General features: G+C 35.5%; 1 protein-coding gene across 10 annotated transcripts in view; it reads right to left on the bottom strand.

Moving 5' to 3' along the window:
- The window catches only part of LOC129727944 (location of vulva defective 1-like), a 150565-nt gene that overhangs the window by 63283 nt on the left and 69320 nt on the right, over nucleotides 1-17962 (bottom strand). The window contains exon 1 of one of the 10 annotated variants that reach the window (XM_055686249.1): nucleotides 14060-14242. The exons of the other annotated variants lie outside the window; for them this stretch is intronic. Coding sequence (XP_055542224.1) covers nucleotides 14060-14070 — 11 coding nt within the window. The 5' untranslated portion in view covers nucleotides 14071-14242. Of the gene's footprint in view, nucleotides 1-14059; nucleotides 14243-17962 lie in introns of those variants that run through there. 10 annotated transcript variants of the gene reach the window in all.

Below are 17962 nucleotides of genomic sequence, written 5' to 3'. Positions count from 1 at the left end.
CTAATCTAGTCAACCGCGCTTTGGAATAACAGAAATTGAATCACACGATAATAAGAACGTATGCATTAATTAGTACACTCATCCTACACAGCTTTATGCGGAATTGTAATCCTTCCATGTTTTCTTTGACTAAGATTTTTACTACTCAATAAACACTTAGAGGTTTTTGGTCCCTAACCGTGTTACTCCAACATCCACGTAGAAAACGGGTTAATTAAAAAAAAAGGTTTAAAAAATCCGCGAAAAATAACCTAACGCCACATAAAATTTTTAATGATCACAATTTTTTTTATGTAATATGGTTTCAAGTTAGAACAAATAATTCCCGGTCATTGATATACTAGATTTGAGTTGAAAATAATGAATTCGCTGCTAACTCGACCTTCAAGTTTTGGAAATTTCCTGATTATTTTCACATAGCGATAAAACACGAAACCGGAAGGTTTTTTCTCACCATTATAACCAAAAATATTAGCACTTTCACGTAATATAAGCCGTTCAACCGGGTTTTGCCGGAAACATAACTTATCCCATTTTGAGTTAGCTTATAAAAACAAATATTTTGAGTTTTATTTTATTGATTTTGACAAACACCTGGGTATTTTGAGAGACTAGCATACATGCTAAGTACACATTTCTGTTCGATTAACCTTCTTTAACAATCTCCATCGTTGTTTAATTGAAAAATCACTTGTTTATCTTCGGAACGTTATATTTTAGCTCACGGTATCAAACCGTCATTATCATGCACAAAAACTGTTGAATTGCGGTCGGTTCAAACCTCTCATTAAGACCGTAACCATAACTTTTGGATATGGATGAGCTGTCAAGTGATCAAGCATACATCACACTTCCAAATGAAACACTACAGTACAAAGTTGATTTACTTTGAATTTTTCACTTTTGATCAGGTTTTAATCGTATTTACTCCTATGTGCGGCAGGACGAACCGTCTCCGCAGCACAAGACGCGTCAGTATGTTTTCGGCCTGAGGCCTCTGTCATGCTGAACGCCAACACGAGCGATCGGGCGAGATTCTTGCCGTAGGTTAATAAACAGCTCTTCTTACGGATGTTAATTAACCGATCGCTCGCGTTGGCGTTCACCATGGCAGAGGCCTGAGACTTGAGCTCTTGAGCGTCGATTGCTGAGATATATATATATGAAGTTAAAACATTAGAACAGAAAACAGTACTGTTAAAAACGTTCTCCAATTTCTTAGGAAGAATCTTAATGACTGCAAAATTCATTCGGCTTCAGTTTGAATGAAATTACTTGGAGGGGTAGTGAAATATACGCGAGTTTCGCAAGCTGTTCTGGAATAGGACGTTTGCAGACCTAGCGCTACGTTCTTCCTGGTTGAAACGATTTCTCGTAGTCGCGGGTCATTCGAGACTACACGATGCGAAACCATTTGGCCCTCATCAACGCGTGGACGACAGGTTTTAGCGTTTTAGAAGAACTAAATAGTTCCCCGCTAAAATATCGCTTAACCATACAAAACTACACTACTGCTTCGTTCGCATTCGGTGACGCTCACAATATGCCATCAACAAAAACCCGTTAGTGTGAATGAGGACGAAAATCGGGTTTCACTGTATTCATTCCATCTCACTCACCTCCTCGCAAACTTGATCGAGGCATTCACGCGATTTTTATTTCGTTGCTCATAGTGTGCATTCGTGCTTTGTTTTCTCTATAAATTGACGATTGTTGGAAATTTTTTATTGTTGTTAATAGTGGTTGGTATTTTCGCTAAAAGAAATACATAAGTAATGCAACGCCATAGCAACTTTTTATCGGAACATCGTGGGTGCAAAAGAGAAACCATGATGTCTGTAGCGAGCCAATAAAATATTTCGCTCTCTGTCATACCAGTGGTTGCACAGTAATTTGCTGAGCAAAGGTTTCGCAAAAGTGGCAACATCGCACACCGCACAGCGGCAGCAAAACACCAACAACGACAGCAAAACACCAACAACAAGCATCGCTCATGAGCGCTGCGTGATGGACGGCAGCGATAGTAGCATCCAGTGGCCACATCGCTAACAAAAATAACAAGAAGAAATGAGAACGTATTCCATTAAATAAAACAAGATCAGTAATGTTGGCGGAGATTGGAAAAAGATCACACACATCCAAGTATTCACCACCATACTAAGTAACGAAGCTAATTTGTGATAGTTTGAACAAACGACTAGCTTGAAATTACAGAACTGCAATCGTCGGATGAAGCAGAATGTGCGACATATGCTGCTCTTTTTCTGTACTGCAGTTTTGCCTTTCTCACTACGGAAATACTATAGTTTTCTCAAAAAACAAATACATTGTATCGAAAGATTGTCCGTACAAGTGCTGCTCTTATAATTAGTAAAAAAACCAAAATTAATCCACCTAGCGGTCAGACCCAGCCTTTCTCATTCAAACTTTTATTTGTAAAAATAGAATATATATTCACTTTTTAGGTTCTTGAATATTGATGTTGTAATCTATACATATAATAGGTTCTAAAATATTGATGTTGTAATCCATACATATAAAAATGCAGTCCGGTCTGTCTGCCTGTCTGTCTGATCCAAACAGGCTCGAAAATTACCGAGTCGATCGACGTGAAAATTTGTTTAGGGATTTTTGGTGCCAATAAAGATTCCTATGATAGTTTGAGACCCCTCCCTCTTCTGGAAGGGAGGGGTCCCATACAAATGAAACATAAATTTCTGCACAACTTAAGAACAAACCAAGCAAATAAAACCGAAATTGGCATGTGGATGTTTTAAGGGGTTACAAATATGTCCGTAATAGTTGGACGCCACTCCCTTTCCTGGAAGGGAGGGGTTCCATACAAATGAAACACAAATTTCTGCACATCTCGAGAACTAACCGAGTAAATGGAACCAAATTTAGCATGTGGATGTTTTAAGAGGTAACAAATATGTTCCAAAATCGACCTTAGGCAACATTTTAGATTGTAAGATGGCAACTTCCGGTTTCTGGAAATCAGCCAAAAATGGCCGATTTCCACCCAATATAACATCCGGATCTAGCATGATACACAGGAGCTGAAATCGACCACAGATACTATTTTGAATTCTAAGATGGCGACTTCCGGTATTGGGTGTTATTCGATCATTTTCGGCTGTTTCCCAGGAACATGTGATTCTAGTATATATATAGAATTAAGGCGATGTACAGAAGCCAAAAGTCGAGGATGTTGTCCTTTCGATAAAACCAATCATTTCAAACGATTTGTTATTCGACTTTGATCATATCATATGACCGGTTCGTCGTGCATTTTCAGATTTTAAACACATCGCAAGGAATCAATGAATTTGGAACGTTCAAATAGTACTATACCATATTTAAAATATGTTGAGGCCACATATATCGATCAAAGCAGGTGTAGTTTTAAATATTTTAATTTCTTTTCTTTCCATAACTTTTGAGCCACATCAAATTGTAATGAAGCTTGTTATCTGTAAGTTCGAGAGATGACTCGTTCGTATGACACTAGTTATGCTCAAATAAGTCATGTAATTTTTGAGATAATAGACTTTCGTTGTTTTATTAACAATTTAATACATAACGGTTGCTTAAGTTCGATTATAATCAAATGAAAATAGGGCAGCCTAACTTTGAAACCACGTGTTCAATCATGATTTATCAGTTAACCTTAAACTAGCCCGCTTATCTGATAATAATATTGATCAAATCCGTTGTGTAGTTTCTGAGATAATGAAGTTTCGTGATTTTCACATTCCGATACATTACAGACGAAGTTACAGTTCGATTACAGCAAAATTCAATAGGGTGTCATGAGGCAGCTAGACCTTTCATTTGACACTAATTTTGTGGAAATCGGGTCAGCCATCTCTGAGAAAAGTGAGTGAGTTCAAGTAGTCTTCGGAATATGTTCCTTTTCATAGCTGGATTTCACATTTTTAAACATATCAGGCAAAGTAATAGTCTGATTGCAAAACAAATCAATTGGGGTCTTATGGGGCAACTAGACCTTCCATTTGACATTGATTTTATGAAAATCGGTTCAGTCATCCCTGAGAAACATGAGTGAGATTAAGTAGTCACGTTTCTTGTCTTAACTTTTGAACTACAAGTTCAATCTTCATGAAATTCAAAAGTTAAGAATATTTTAGGTAGCCCGTTCACTTGAAACCTATTTTGTTCAAATCGGTTGTGTAGTTTTTGATATAATGATGTTGCATGATTTTTACATTTTGATGCATTACCTCTGAACCAAAAATCCGATTACAATGAAATTTAATAAGGTCTTATGGGACAACGAGACCTTTCATTTGCAATTAATTCCATGAAAATCGGTCCAGCCATCTCTGAGAAAAGTGAGTGAGAATAAAAATCTGCACATACACACACACACATACAGAAAATGCTCAGCTCGTCGAGCTGAGTCGAGTGATATATGCCATTCGGCCCTTTGGAGCACTTTTTTACTTTCGGTTTTGCAAGTGATTGCTATACCTTTCTAGGAGAAAGGCAAAAAATATATAAAATATCCTGTTTTATTTTACTACCTGAAAGTTAGAAGGCGATTGGTTGAATGAGTGGAAAATACCAATTTTTGTGATGCAATTTGGTCCCGGACACTCTTTACCCAATCCAACGAATCTGCTTCAGAACAGTCCTGTCGAAGATTTCTGTATGATTTCATGTTCCTTGGTGTGCAAAAACAACTGGAGAGCAACAAAATTTCAGTTGTCACCCGTTAGCTAATAACTGCACTGGTTACCTCGCACGAACTACTACGATAGATCATTACCATGACCAATGTAAATGTTTCATCGCATAACGTTGATTTGCGAAATTCTTGCGATAAATCTTCTTCTTCTTTTTCTATATCTATAAAATAGATGATACCCACCCCGCGTTGCTGCGCCTCTTAGTTTGTAACGACAATTATGTATTTCTGGAATTTGCCATAATTTCAAACATGTATTACCATGCAATAAAAACCTAAATTAATCCACCTAGCGGTCAAACTTATTATTTGTAAAAATAGATTTACATGAATGCTTAAATCCAATAAATGTTTATCCACTCTTTGGGTTCTAAAATATTGATTGTAATTAAAGTATAAAATATGAAATTTGACGTAATGTTAGTACTTAAGAAATAGCGAAATACAAGCAATGACTCTTAATTTCGAACAATTTAATCACGAGCGATGCCGGGAGCGTTCAGATAGTACGATACCACATTTAAATCATGTTGAGGCCATATATATTGATCGAAGCAGGTAAAGTGTTGAATAGTCTTTGAATTTCTTTTCTTTTTAAAACTTTTAAACAGCATATCAAATTGTTATGTAGTTTGTTATTTTTAAGTTTGAGAGATGACTCATTTGTATGACACTAGTTATGTTCAAATAAGTCGTGTAATGCTTGAGATATTAGACTTTCGTTGTTTTACAAATTAAAACATAACGCTTGCTTAAGTTTGATTACAATCAAATGAAAAGGTAACGTATGGGGCAGCCAAACTTTGAAACCAGCCCGTTCATCTGATATCAATATTGTTCAAATCGGTTGTGTAGTTTCTAAGATAATGAAGTTTTGTGATTTTCACATTTCGATACATTACAGACGAAGTTACAGTCCGATTACTGCGAAATTCCATAGGGTGTTATGAGGTAGGTAGACCTTTTATTTGATACTAATTCTGTGGAAATCGGGTCAACCATCTCTGAGAAATATGAGTGAGTCCAAGTAAGTTGTCTTGGAATATGTTTCTTTTCATAGCTGGATTTCACATTTTTAAACATATCAGGCAAAGTAATAATCCGATTGTAAAAAAAATCATTAGGGTCTTATGGGGCAACAAGACCTTTCATATGACACTAATTTTATGAAAATCGGGCCAGCCATCTCTGAGAAACATGAGTGCGATTAAATAGTCTCCAGAACACGTTTCTTTCCATAACTTTTGAACCGGATGTTCAATCTTCATAAAATTCAAAAGTTAAGGGTTTTTAAGATAGCCCGTTCATTTGAAACTAATTTTGATCAAATCAGATGTGTGGTTTCTGAGATATTGATGTTTCGTGATTTTTACACTTTGATACATAACCTCTAAACTAGAAATCAGATTACAATAAAATTCAATAGGGTCTTATAGGGCAACTAGACCTTTCATTTGCAAATAATTTCATTGAAATCTGTTTGGTCAGACCATCTCTGAGAATAGTGAGTGCGAAAAAAGGTGCACATACACACGTACACACCCACACACAAACATATACACCTATACATGCTTATATGCAAAAAATGCTCGATTCGTCTAACTGAGTCGAGTAGTATATGACATTCGGCCATTTGGATCACTTTTCTACCTTTTAATTAGCCAGTGATCGTTCGGAGGAAGTCAATATGTTTACTTTCATTATGTGATTTCACATTTTCATGAACAACGGACAAAGTTACAATCCGATTACAATGAAATTCAATAGCAACCTATGGGGCAACTAGACCTTTCATTTGACACTAATTTTGTGCAAATCGGTTCAGCCATCTCTTAGAAAAATGAGTGAGTTTAAACAACCTCAGGATAACTTTTCTTTACATAACTTTTGAACCATATGTTCAATCACTACGAAATTCAAAAGTTAAGGGTTCTGGAGACAGGCCGATCATTTGAAACCAATTTTATTAAAATCGGTTGTGTGGTTTCTGAGATATTGATGTTTCGTGATTTTTACATTTTGATACATAACCTCTAAACTAAAAATCCGATTACAATGAAATTCAATAGCAACCTATGGCGCAACTAGACCTTTCATTTGCAATTAATTTTATGAAAATCGGTACAGCCATCTCTGAGAAAAGTGAGTGAGAAAAAAAAGTTGCACATACATACACACACACACACACACACACACACACACACACACACACATACACACATACATACATACATACAGAAAATGCTCAGTTCGTCGAAAGGGGTCGAGTGGTATATGACATTCGGCCATTGGGACCACTTTTATACCTTTGGTTTTTCCAGTGATTGCTATACCTTTCTAGGAGAAAGGCAAAAAACCTATATAATCATACAGCAAAACATACACATTTATTTTATTTTGTTTGCTGATTTCGAATCAATATTTAATCAATCTATAGAAAAATTAAAAAACTAAAAAAAATATAAATTTGAAACTACAGTATTTTCAGTGCAGCGTGAGAAATCCAGCAAAATAATTTCAAGTCCGAGTAAATCATTTGTATGACACCCGTTTGCCGCCTTTAGAACCCGTTTGGGTTCTAGAGCTACACCAGTATTTATATATCATTTGAAAAAGATGCGTTTTCTGAGCAAAGCGTAATTTTAAAAAAATGTTTATCGTTGTCCTTCGATTTTCAAATAAAGAATAAAAAACTGCTCGAACTGTCTCAAATGACAGTTCGCCCATGTACGGTATATGGGCGAACTGTCATTTAAAACCTTTCTTGCATTTTTTATTCTTCATGTAAAAATCGAAGGGCAACGATGAACATTTTTTAAAAATCACGTTTTGCTCAGAAAAGTACACTCTTTTAGCAGATACGTAAAAAATCAGGAAAACAGAGTAAAACTTTAGGACCCAATTACTCACTGCCAAATCTCTATTCCCTTCCGCTGGTTATTGTTCTACATCGCATGTTCTCGGTTTTTCCGCCCTACATGATCCTGCCAAATTACTGTAGCGTTTGAGTTCAACAAGTGTCGAGGGTGTAGAATCATTGCTTAGAGAGAAGCTACTCTTTGAATCACACACTCGCCTGACCAATTCTAGTATTGCATATAGCGAGTCGACTGCATTGTGGAAGAGAAACTCGTCTGAGTAAACTGCTCGACTCGTTCGTGATTCAATTGTCACCAGCCAAGTTTTACTCGTGTTTCCTGATAACACACTCACATTACAGATATCATGTGATATCACAAATTTTGATATCAAATGTCATACACCGAATTTCCTGTGAAAACTAGATGTATGGATTCTGATATCAAGATACGCGATATCACATGATATCCACTATAGTGTGAACAAGGCATAATACCATATTTTACTCGCCTCGTCAGTGAGTTGGCGAGTTTCTCGCCTCGCCTTCCGTAATAGACCCCTAAAATTGAAGCAAAGCAGAGATTTGAACTAGCTTTAAACAATATAAAAGCACAGAAATAAACACAAATACCACCCAAATAATCAGCTACATGTCGCCAAGCTTTTTCTATAAACAATTAATTGGAATATTACAATTTATGAATGTAACATGCAAATGAAAAGGAAAAAGCCAATATTCTGACTGATTGCCAAATACCTGAAAGATTTAAGGCTTGTCTGACGTTTCGCTTGAAAAATCAGTCAAACATTTGAAAAGAATTTCAAATACAATTTTGCAATAAAATTTTCTGGCTCGGATCGAATTAGGGTTCTAAGGATAAAAAATCAGTTTCGAGACGCTACCAAGCCAAACATCAGCTGAATATTTGGTTTCGAACTTAAACTTCACTTTCTCGGGAACATCTATCTATCACGGTCTGTGCGACAGATGGACGCAACATCGATGCTGAAAAGCTTCTCGTCGGAGAACAGGATATTAATTTTTCCTTTTTCAGCAAAGGAACCAATTTCTTCGCATTAAAATGTTCTTCCAAGTATAACTTTTCATCCAACGATCATCACTAAGAAACTCTTGAACTTAGTGATAGATAAGAAAAAATTAATTTTGGTAAACCTATTTTGGTTAACGTGTATTAAAGCAGAAACGACATTTGTGATGTCATCTATAATATATTGATTTAAAACATCCTTTTTTTCTATGACAGAGAAAACTGGAACCTATACCCAAAATAAAAATGATAAGAGCCGTGAAGGTACCACTTTTTATGCCCTTCTAATTATAGATCATATTTCACTGTGTTTACGTTTACATACAAACCAATCCCAAAGTTACACGGCTTTGACGCTGCAGAGCTAATTCTGGCCGAAGTTCATTTTAACCAAGAAGATACGATAAACAAGCAGACCAAAATTGGACAATGAAGAGCACCAAAGGGTGTGACCACTTTTAAACCTGTTCTCAAACTCTCTAGCTACGTTTCTTAGTTGTCGGTTTTGTTTCCTGAACGAGAACCAAGTTGAATTTGTTAACCATAGGAATCAAGCTTTCTTGGTCAGAAGAGGAAAGGGTTAAATGCTAGTGGAAGAAGGCACGTAAGTCAAGATCATGATCGACACGCCAGCCATTATAGAAGATGATATCAATAGGCTAGAGCAATGAGAGAAAACATAAAAACTGGAAAAACCAGATGCTCTTCTGTTTTTTTTTTTCTCGGCTGATAGATTATAACCGCAACCAAATTCCGCTACCAAACGTCCACTTTCATCATCCATCTTTTGCTGGAGAGTTTGTGATAGATGTAGTTGCGAATGCTTGCTTTTATATCTAGCTTCTGCGATCTATGCATTCACAAACATCCACAAGGAAGCGTCCATTGTGTGGTCTTTGAAGAATATATATTTTTTTATTTTATAGAAACACGACGGCTGTAGTAGGGGTATTTACCATAAATAGTGCATCGGACAACATGGGCAGTAAGCGTTATGTAAGGTGCATGTTTTTTAACACATACTTCAGATAAAATGGGAAAATTTCGTCAATGTCAAGATATCTGTTTATAGTTGTTCACTTTGTTGAAAAATGGACTAACCAAATAAATATTTGGAACTTTTGTTCATTCTATACTATACAACAAGTAGTAGTTTTCGACAGTTTATTTTTCAACTGTTACACTGTTCGACAAAAGCGAAAAAAGTTGCCTTGAAAAGATTATAGCTTTTTAACCATCCCTGTGAGTTTTGGTACCCCTAGTGAATACAGAAGTGCGTCAATAGGCCGAAGAGTAATTGCTCGTTGATTTCGTCGCTCCAGGGAAAACTCGTTCAAGTCTCTGAAAAACTTATCTTTCGTAGGAGCTAGACTAGAATGATTGAAAAGCTATCATCTTTCTTTTTTCAGTTTGAGCTCTAGAGCAAAATCTGTGTTTACCAGTGCACAGTGGTCCAGGAATGCAATCTAGCGGAACAAAATTAATAACTCCGGATCGTGTTGGTTTTTTGAGATAAGGATTTCGGCTATGTTTATTAGAATAATCAAGGAATACTTTTGTATGAAAATATTTGTACTAAACGTGTACTAAATTAGTACTAATTTTTTTTTTGTCTTCATTTTTTCAATTTAGAAGGATGGTTTCTTCTACAAAGTTGTTCATTAGCCAATAATATGAAAGTCTTCCAAAGTCACAACTATTCAAGAATGCATCGTGTATGAGATATTGATTTTTTTGGACAAAATTGACAAAAAACTGTTTATTTCATTTTATTTATTTTTTCTAAGTGTACTAACAACAAACTTTATGAGTTTCTTATCATAAATCCTTTAAACTTTGATCTTTGCCGCAGAACTAGGATGGCTATGGCATGTACTTTTTGAGATATATATTAAAAAAACTAAATTTTTTGATTTTCTTCAAAATGTCATATCTCTATTAGCGCACGAATGCGCAACCTGAAACTCTCAGGGCTGAAAGAATATTGAATTAGGTGTCTGCAGACAAAATTTTAGCCCGGAACTCCTTGGAGCTTTTACTCTGTGAGTAATTTTGTAAAATTCTTCAAAATTAGTAAAAAAGTGCTATTTTTTCCAATATTATGCCCAATGTCTTCAGAGATGTTGAAGAGAATTAAATAAAAAATCTTTTGATTTAAAAATATTTAGTTCAATATTATAAATTAACTGTTCATGTCTTATGAAATGATTTTTTAATCAAATATGATACTTTTTAAGATACTAATCAATAACATAAAGAGATCATTGTTCAAAACTGATTTGTTCCTATTCCTCTTCATTTCTCTATACATTAAAAAAACATCTTCAAAATCCAGTTTCATCTACTGAAAGATTTTGAACTTCGCTTGGAAGATCATCAATTGAATGGTCTCCTGTTCAGTGATTTAGAGAAATTATCGGATCATATATGAGTAAAAGGCATTTGAAAACATCTTCCATGTTCCCTAGTCGGTTGAATTTTCTTGAGTGAAATTCTTGAAAATTTTTGACGGATTTATTCCGTGCCTCTTGAACTTCTTCTGAAATCATACCAATAGGCATAATACATTGCCTGGTGATAGATGTACCGTACATTAATAGTCTGTGAATTGTCGGTGAAAACGGGTAAAAAGAATACAACTCAATTATGCGTTATTGATTAGCATCTTAAATAGTATCCTATTTAAAAAAAAACAAAACATTTCATAAGACTTCATTAGTTCATTTTAAAATTGAACTAAATATTTTTTACTTTTTACCAAAAGAGTTCATATTTAATTCTCTTTAACATCTCCGTAGACATTGGGCATAATATTGGAAACAAAATAGCACGTAACCTTACCTTACCAGTCAGCTCCAGGCCGAAGTGTCCCTTGCTGTTCGAAGAAGTCGTCTCCATTCAACTCGGTCCATGGCTGCAGCTCGCCAGCCATGTCGTCAAAATAACACGTCAAATAGCACGTTTATTCCTAATTTTGTAGAATTTTACAAAATTACTTTAAAAATAAAAGCTCCAAGGAGTTCCGGGCTGAAATTTTGTTTACAGATACCTATTTTATTATTCTTTCAGCCCTGAGAGTTTCAGGTTGCGCTTTTGTGCGCTAATGGAAATATGACATTTTGAAAAAATCATCGAAATTTTAGTTTTTTTAGATATCTTAAAAACTACACGCCATAGGCATCCTATTTCTGCGGCAAAGATCAAAGTTTAAAGGATTTATGATTAGAAACTCATAAAGTTTGTTAGTACACTTGGAAAAAAAAAAAATAAAATGAAAATAACAGTTTTTTGTCCATTTTGTCAAAAAAAATCAATATCTCATACACGATGCATTCTTGAATAGTTGTGACTTTGGAAGACTTTTATGTTATTGGCTACTGAACAACTTTGTAGAAGAAACCATCCTTCTATATTAAAAAAATGAAGACAAAAAAAATTAGTACTAATTTAGTACACGTTTAGTACAAATATTTTCATACAAAAATATTCCTTGATTATTAAACATTGCTGAATTCCTTATCTCAAAAAACCAACACGACCCGGACTTATTAATTTTGTTCCGCTAGATTGCATTCCTGGACCACTGTGCAGTGTAATAGACGCTTCACCAAAACGACTGTCTAAAAACTGACTGAGAATATATTTGTTTAACAACAAAAATGTTTACTCATTCCGACAATCAATCCACCTTCGATGCTCCTTGGACGTCATGTTTGGCCATGAGAGCGCAATGACAGAGAAATATTTCGTAATTTTCAGTCAACTTTGGAATACGTAAAATTGAATAACAGAACGAGTAGAAGCTATCTCAGTAACAGCAGGAAAACAAAATAGTTCTATTTTCAGTTTTCTACGAAAAATCTGTTCCGCTCTAGCTGACAGCAGTCACAGAAGGAAGAGTCCCGCGTGTTCGAAATGTGCAAAGCTATTCCTCTTATTTAAACCAACTGACAAACATAGCTAGCGATCGTAAAAATAGGGATGATTACATGTTTCACCTGAAGAGCTGCAACTGTTTGTTCGTGGATGTGCTAAAATAGGAAAAGTTCCCATTTTTATGCCATTTCTATTCCGCATGATCCACTTGTCCAATCTAATGTTCAGTAATCAGATCTAAGCAGTCTTCCATCAGAAACACATCAACTTTGCTACAATCAGTGTTCCTCGCTCAAGACGATCTAGGCGGTGTGGTCACGTTGACAACACCGGATTTCGTTTGCGAAGTCCTGCACCCAAAGCTAGTATGATTATTATACAGATGCTGGTGGTCGTGTATGTTCCAGCGACCAAGGCTACTGTAGTTTGTAACTAGCAACTGCGTTGGTAAAAACTCGTAGATACTACCTTTACTACTACCAATACCCACTCTCGATAACCATATTGCTGAGCTATGCGCTGAGTTTGATGTTGTTGACTGGTTTGGTCTGGTTTGGCAATGTGAGTTGACTTGAAGTTGGCAAGGAAAAAAACAAAACGTTTTTGAAACAACATTGGGCAGAGCGTGACAGGACGTTTTACACGAAAGTGTGAGCGAGATGTCGCATACGAATGAGACTACGATACACAAAACCGTAAGTACAAAGGGGCTTTTTCCAACCAACTGAAGTTGAGGCGGCAAGCAAACATGGCAACGTCGCAACCGCTGTTCCTATAGCATCGTATCGTAGTATAAAAGAAATTGCCGTTTTATTTGTTTGCCTGCTTGCTTGCCTGTTGGTTTGTTCATTCGTTCGTTTTTGATCGGAAAAGTTTCCTAGACAGACGGCTGGCCGGTTAGTGAGTTTGCTAAAAGTTGACAACCAAAGTGGCACGGAATTCATGTTTCGGATGAAATGGCTGCTTCCAGTATTATAATTCTTTGGCATCTCTTATACACGATAAGAATTAGATTAATCAGAGGTCCACTATTTTCATTAGTCCATGAACACGGACCTCAAACTCCTAAATTTTGATCAATAGCAGCAATTTTTTTTTTAATAAACACCAATTGAAAAATCAACCAGAACTGCAGCCATTTTCTGGGCGCTGAGAAAGAAAAACCTACAAAACAGAAATTTAAAATTTTGTTATGACACAACTATTCGTTTGTATTTCTGTGGACAAATAAAATGCACTTATGATATTACGGTTGTTCAATTGTTATTGAGCACAAAAAATATACTTATCACCACAGCAAAAATTTTAAATTCTGTTTGAATAATTTATGGTTCTTAGAACCTATTTACGATAATTCAGATAAACTAGAACTATCTTCTTAGGATAAACTGTTAATCACCATTGGCAGCAGTTTTCTTGAGTTGCACACGAATAGAAATCGTGTTCCGTTGCACTGAGGGATGGCGAGTGGCCAGTGTTTTGCACATTCATCCTAACAGCAGGTCGATATTTTTTTTTTAATTTGAGAGAGCAGATTGTCGCGAACATTTCGTAAAAGCTTTACCTGCGAGACATCAAATTAGTCTAGAATCCAAGAAACAAACGTTGTTTTTTCCGTTATGTTGGGAGGTTCTGTCAATTCTTCACACTGATTAGAGTATATCACTGTAAACGGTTGACATTTTGTCATAACGTTTGGGCGAAACGTGATCGTACGTTATAGGTCCATTGTGCGCGGAGATTTGAGCTTGAAACTTTAATTTTCACCGCGGAGCAATGAAGCAAAAATGATAATTAACTTATCACAAAATTGTGCAACATTTTATCGATCAACAAACACATTTAATGTTGTATTCTCTATTATATAGTTATGTAGTTATTCCCGTTTGATGTCTAATCTAACATTTGGTCGGGTCATTTTCACTTCCACAGAATGTACCCCAGGATAAAGAAGACGTAGTCCTACGTGAAAAAAAAATGCTGGTTTTTTCTATCACAAAGTTTCTGACCACTTCCCATACTTCAGAACACTCATCTTCACCTTAACAACAATGCAATCAGCAGTCGTGATAGTATTTTTACAGCACTTGAATGGCTGAAGTGTGCACACTGCGTTAATAACTATATAATTTACGTGCCATTCTTGGCCTACCGACTGCAAACTAAAACGTACGGCAGTAGACAACGGCTGGCGCAACTCAACGTGACAGAGGGAAATTAGAACAGGCACACATGCCACGAGCCCGCACCTATAGGACTACAAGGTGCGTACTCAGCTTTCCGTTCCGCCTTCACACAAACCATGTGTCATATTGCAGTTTTCCTCTAATTGGCTTTGAATCCTTCGCGCGTGGGTTTCCAACGCGGAATCAAACACTAAGCCGGATTTTGTCTGTCGACGCGTATAACTTTACCTTGCCTCCGGTTGCAGCAGTCGTTCACTAGACAATGTAGGCAGTGACCAGCGTTGCCAGGTCATTTTTTTAAAAATCTGGAAAAGGCAAAATAAAAATCTGGAAAAAATCTGGCAGTCATTTCGTGGGGTGAAAGGTTAATTTTTCGGATAAAAGTCTCGGGGTACGCAAAATTTGTGGTGACAAAATTGCAAAATTTCGCGCCAAAATTTAAGTGATGACCTTTTTGCGGAACAGAGAAAATAAAATCTGGATAAAATCTGGATCATCCATGAAAAATCTGGATAATTGCACATCAAAGCTGTTTACCTGGATACATGTTCAAAAATCTGGATAATCCAGCTAAATCTGGATACCTGGCAACGCTGCCAGTGACATGGAATGGACTCAATTGAATAATATAAGCAGGCCGAAACTTGATGGTTGAGAAGTGGACAATGTGGTCGCAAAACACATTATGCTGTCTAATAAGGATTTTGTGCAGAAAAATTGTTTTCATTCAGCCTTTCTTTGCCATAATTAATACTGATTAGCAAACGACTAAACTCTAAAACTTAATTTAAAAAATACTAATACGAGACATTTAAAACATTCGAAAAATGTCATTAAACTGAACGAATCAGCTCATATATATTAGCTTAGCTTAGCTTAGTTCTGACTGTACATATCAATGGTTGCTACTCCGTGATGGGTCCGAGCCACTCAAGATGCACAATGAATCAACTGAAAGAAAAACTGGGAGTGGTAATTCCTTCTCACTGTACATCATTCAATGACCCGATTTTTTTATAGACCAATAACGGCGCCGGCCACGTCCTTACAGTCAGATGGGGATATCGTCGGTTTCGTGCAACACGAGCACAACTAAATTTTTTTTTTTTTTATTTTGAAATAATAATGTCAAACGATGCCAAATACGGTTAAGTTTTATTCAACAAGAACTTGTTTCGAAGTTCACAAAAAAAAAATGTGAGTGATATGTCTTTGGAATTCAAATCAAAAACTTGCTTCAGAGATTGTAAAAAAGAGTTTTTAACTTGCTTATAGTTTTGTTGCACGTAATAAAGGTAATTTTAAACGCAAATTTTTCAATCCCGCTTTTCTTGGAACTATGAATTTCTAGTCGTGCCAGTGCCGCACGAAACCAACAATAAGGAAGGAATGTTAGTATGTAGTCTTTGCTTTATTAGAGACCGAGTATACCTCTGCATCCCTACAAAGACCACGGAAGGGTGTTTTTGTTAGTGGGGTGGGTTTTTGATCAGGATTCACTTTGATAAGTGATATGACCATGATTCAAATGATTAATGTAACAATATAGATATGATCATGTATATATAATGTGAGAATAATAAAGATGAATTATTGAATACACTAAGAAGTATTGGGGTATGTAAAGAAGATCTCAGTTGATTGCCTCCCATAGCTGAAACATTCAAATTTTTAACGAGGAAAAACAAATGGGAAATGTTCGCTATGTTGTGCTAAAATAAAATAGATGAACTTATATTAGAATGATTCACGATATATCAATAGTTGTTATTGAGCTGCTTTCTGTGGCTGAAAAAAAAAACATCAATTGAAATAAGTTATTATTTCAATTAAGTACAACATGGCAGCGCAACCATTCACCGTATAAAGTCATCCAAACAATATGGATATGATCATGTACATAAAATGTGAGATAAATAAAAATGAATTAAAAAATACAACAAGAAATGCTAGGGGATGCAAAGAAGATCTCGATGACTGCTCTCTATGAACTTTTTGAGATATATTTATGACCTATCAATAGTTGTTGTTGTGCTCCTTACTGCGACTGAAAACATGAATTGGAATGAGTTATTACAACAACACTGCAGCGCTTGCACCGACGTTTCGCTCTAAAAAAATAAGTTATAAAATGTGATATAAAATATTAGCTCATATGAAGAAGAAGGTTGATACTCTGCCATTGCTGGATGTTATTACCTTTTTAGAGAATATGTATGTTAAATAAGAAAATTACGAATAAAATAGGTCATTATATTGTGTTGAAATCCAACAAATTGAATTTGGAATGAAATGGAATAAAGTATTATTATTAATATTTATATTAAACAACAAAAGACATCTTAATAATATTTTCTCGACGAGCTGTAAATGTTATAATCTGAATTTAGATCAAAACAAAATCGAATCAGCATCTAAAAGTGAAAGTACGATGTAAAAATCGTAGAACCGCCTTGTTTATATCTGGATCTGAAATGGTCAACATGTTGATAATATAATAATGCTACTCCTTTGTCTGATGGTTCATTAAAAGTTTTCTACAGTCTATGTTATGTGGAGATATAATATTATAAGTCTAGTATTTCCGATTTAGAAAACAGGTGGAGATAAAAGTTGTTGTTATTTATTAAAATCTAGACGTTGTCGAGGAAGAATTAAGATTATATTCAAATACAGAATGAAATTAACATTCAGATACAGATTAAAACATAAAACAAGTACCTACAAGTAATTTTATCTTGAAATTTAACTAGCTTCATTGCGGTATCTTTCTCCCATAGTTCATATCTAAGGGCGATTAGCATTCCTCGGAACGAACAGTCACTTTTACATATCGACCCAGCGGACGCATATGCGTAACCATCCATAATAGTATCAAATGTTTTGTGAACGAAAATTCAGGATTTGAGCTCGAAATCTTTTCTGGCAATATCCATAATATGTATCTTCCGAAATCCAAAAATTTGTCAGCGGACTGAATATCCGCTCATTTTTGTTTTGATTATTTACTGTACAATCTGCGGTATGGATCTGCAGTTGGAAACATACACAGACGGCAATCGACCAGGGATGTCACATCATATATAGATTTATCTTTGATATACAGATTCTTCAATAATATTTTTTCACAAATATCTGTACATACAGATTATTACTTTCCGCAAAAATATATTGCATACTGTAGATTTTTCACAAAATCTGCTGATCTTATAAAATTTATATGCTCAAATCTATAAAACATTTCCAAAGTTTAAATTGCAGATTGGAATGTGACATCCCTG

This window comes from Wyeomyia smithii, chromosome 3, assembly GCF_029784165.1.
Source record: "Wyeomyia smithii strain HCP4-BCI-WySm-NY-G18 chromosome 3, ASM2978416v1, whole genome shotgun sequence".
NCBI lineage: Eukaryota > Metazoa > Arthropoda > Insecta > Diptera > Culicidae > Wyeomyia > Wyeomyia smithii.
The sequence above is the reverse complement of the archived record's forward strand: the minus strand, read 5'-3'. Positions and strand labels throughout refer to the sequence as shown.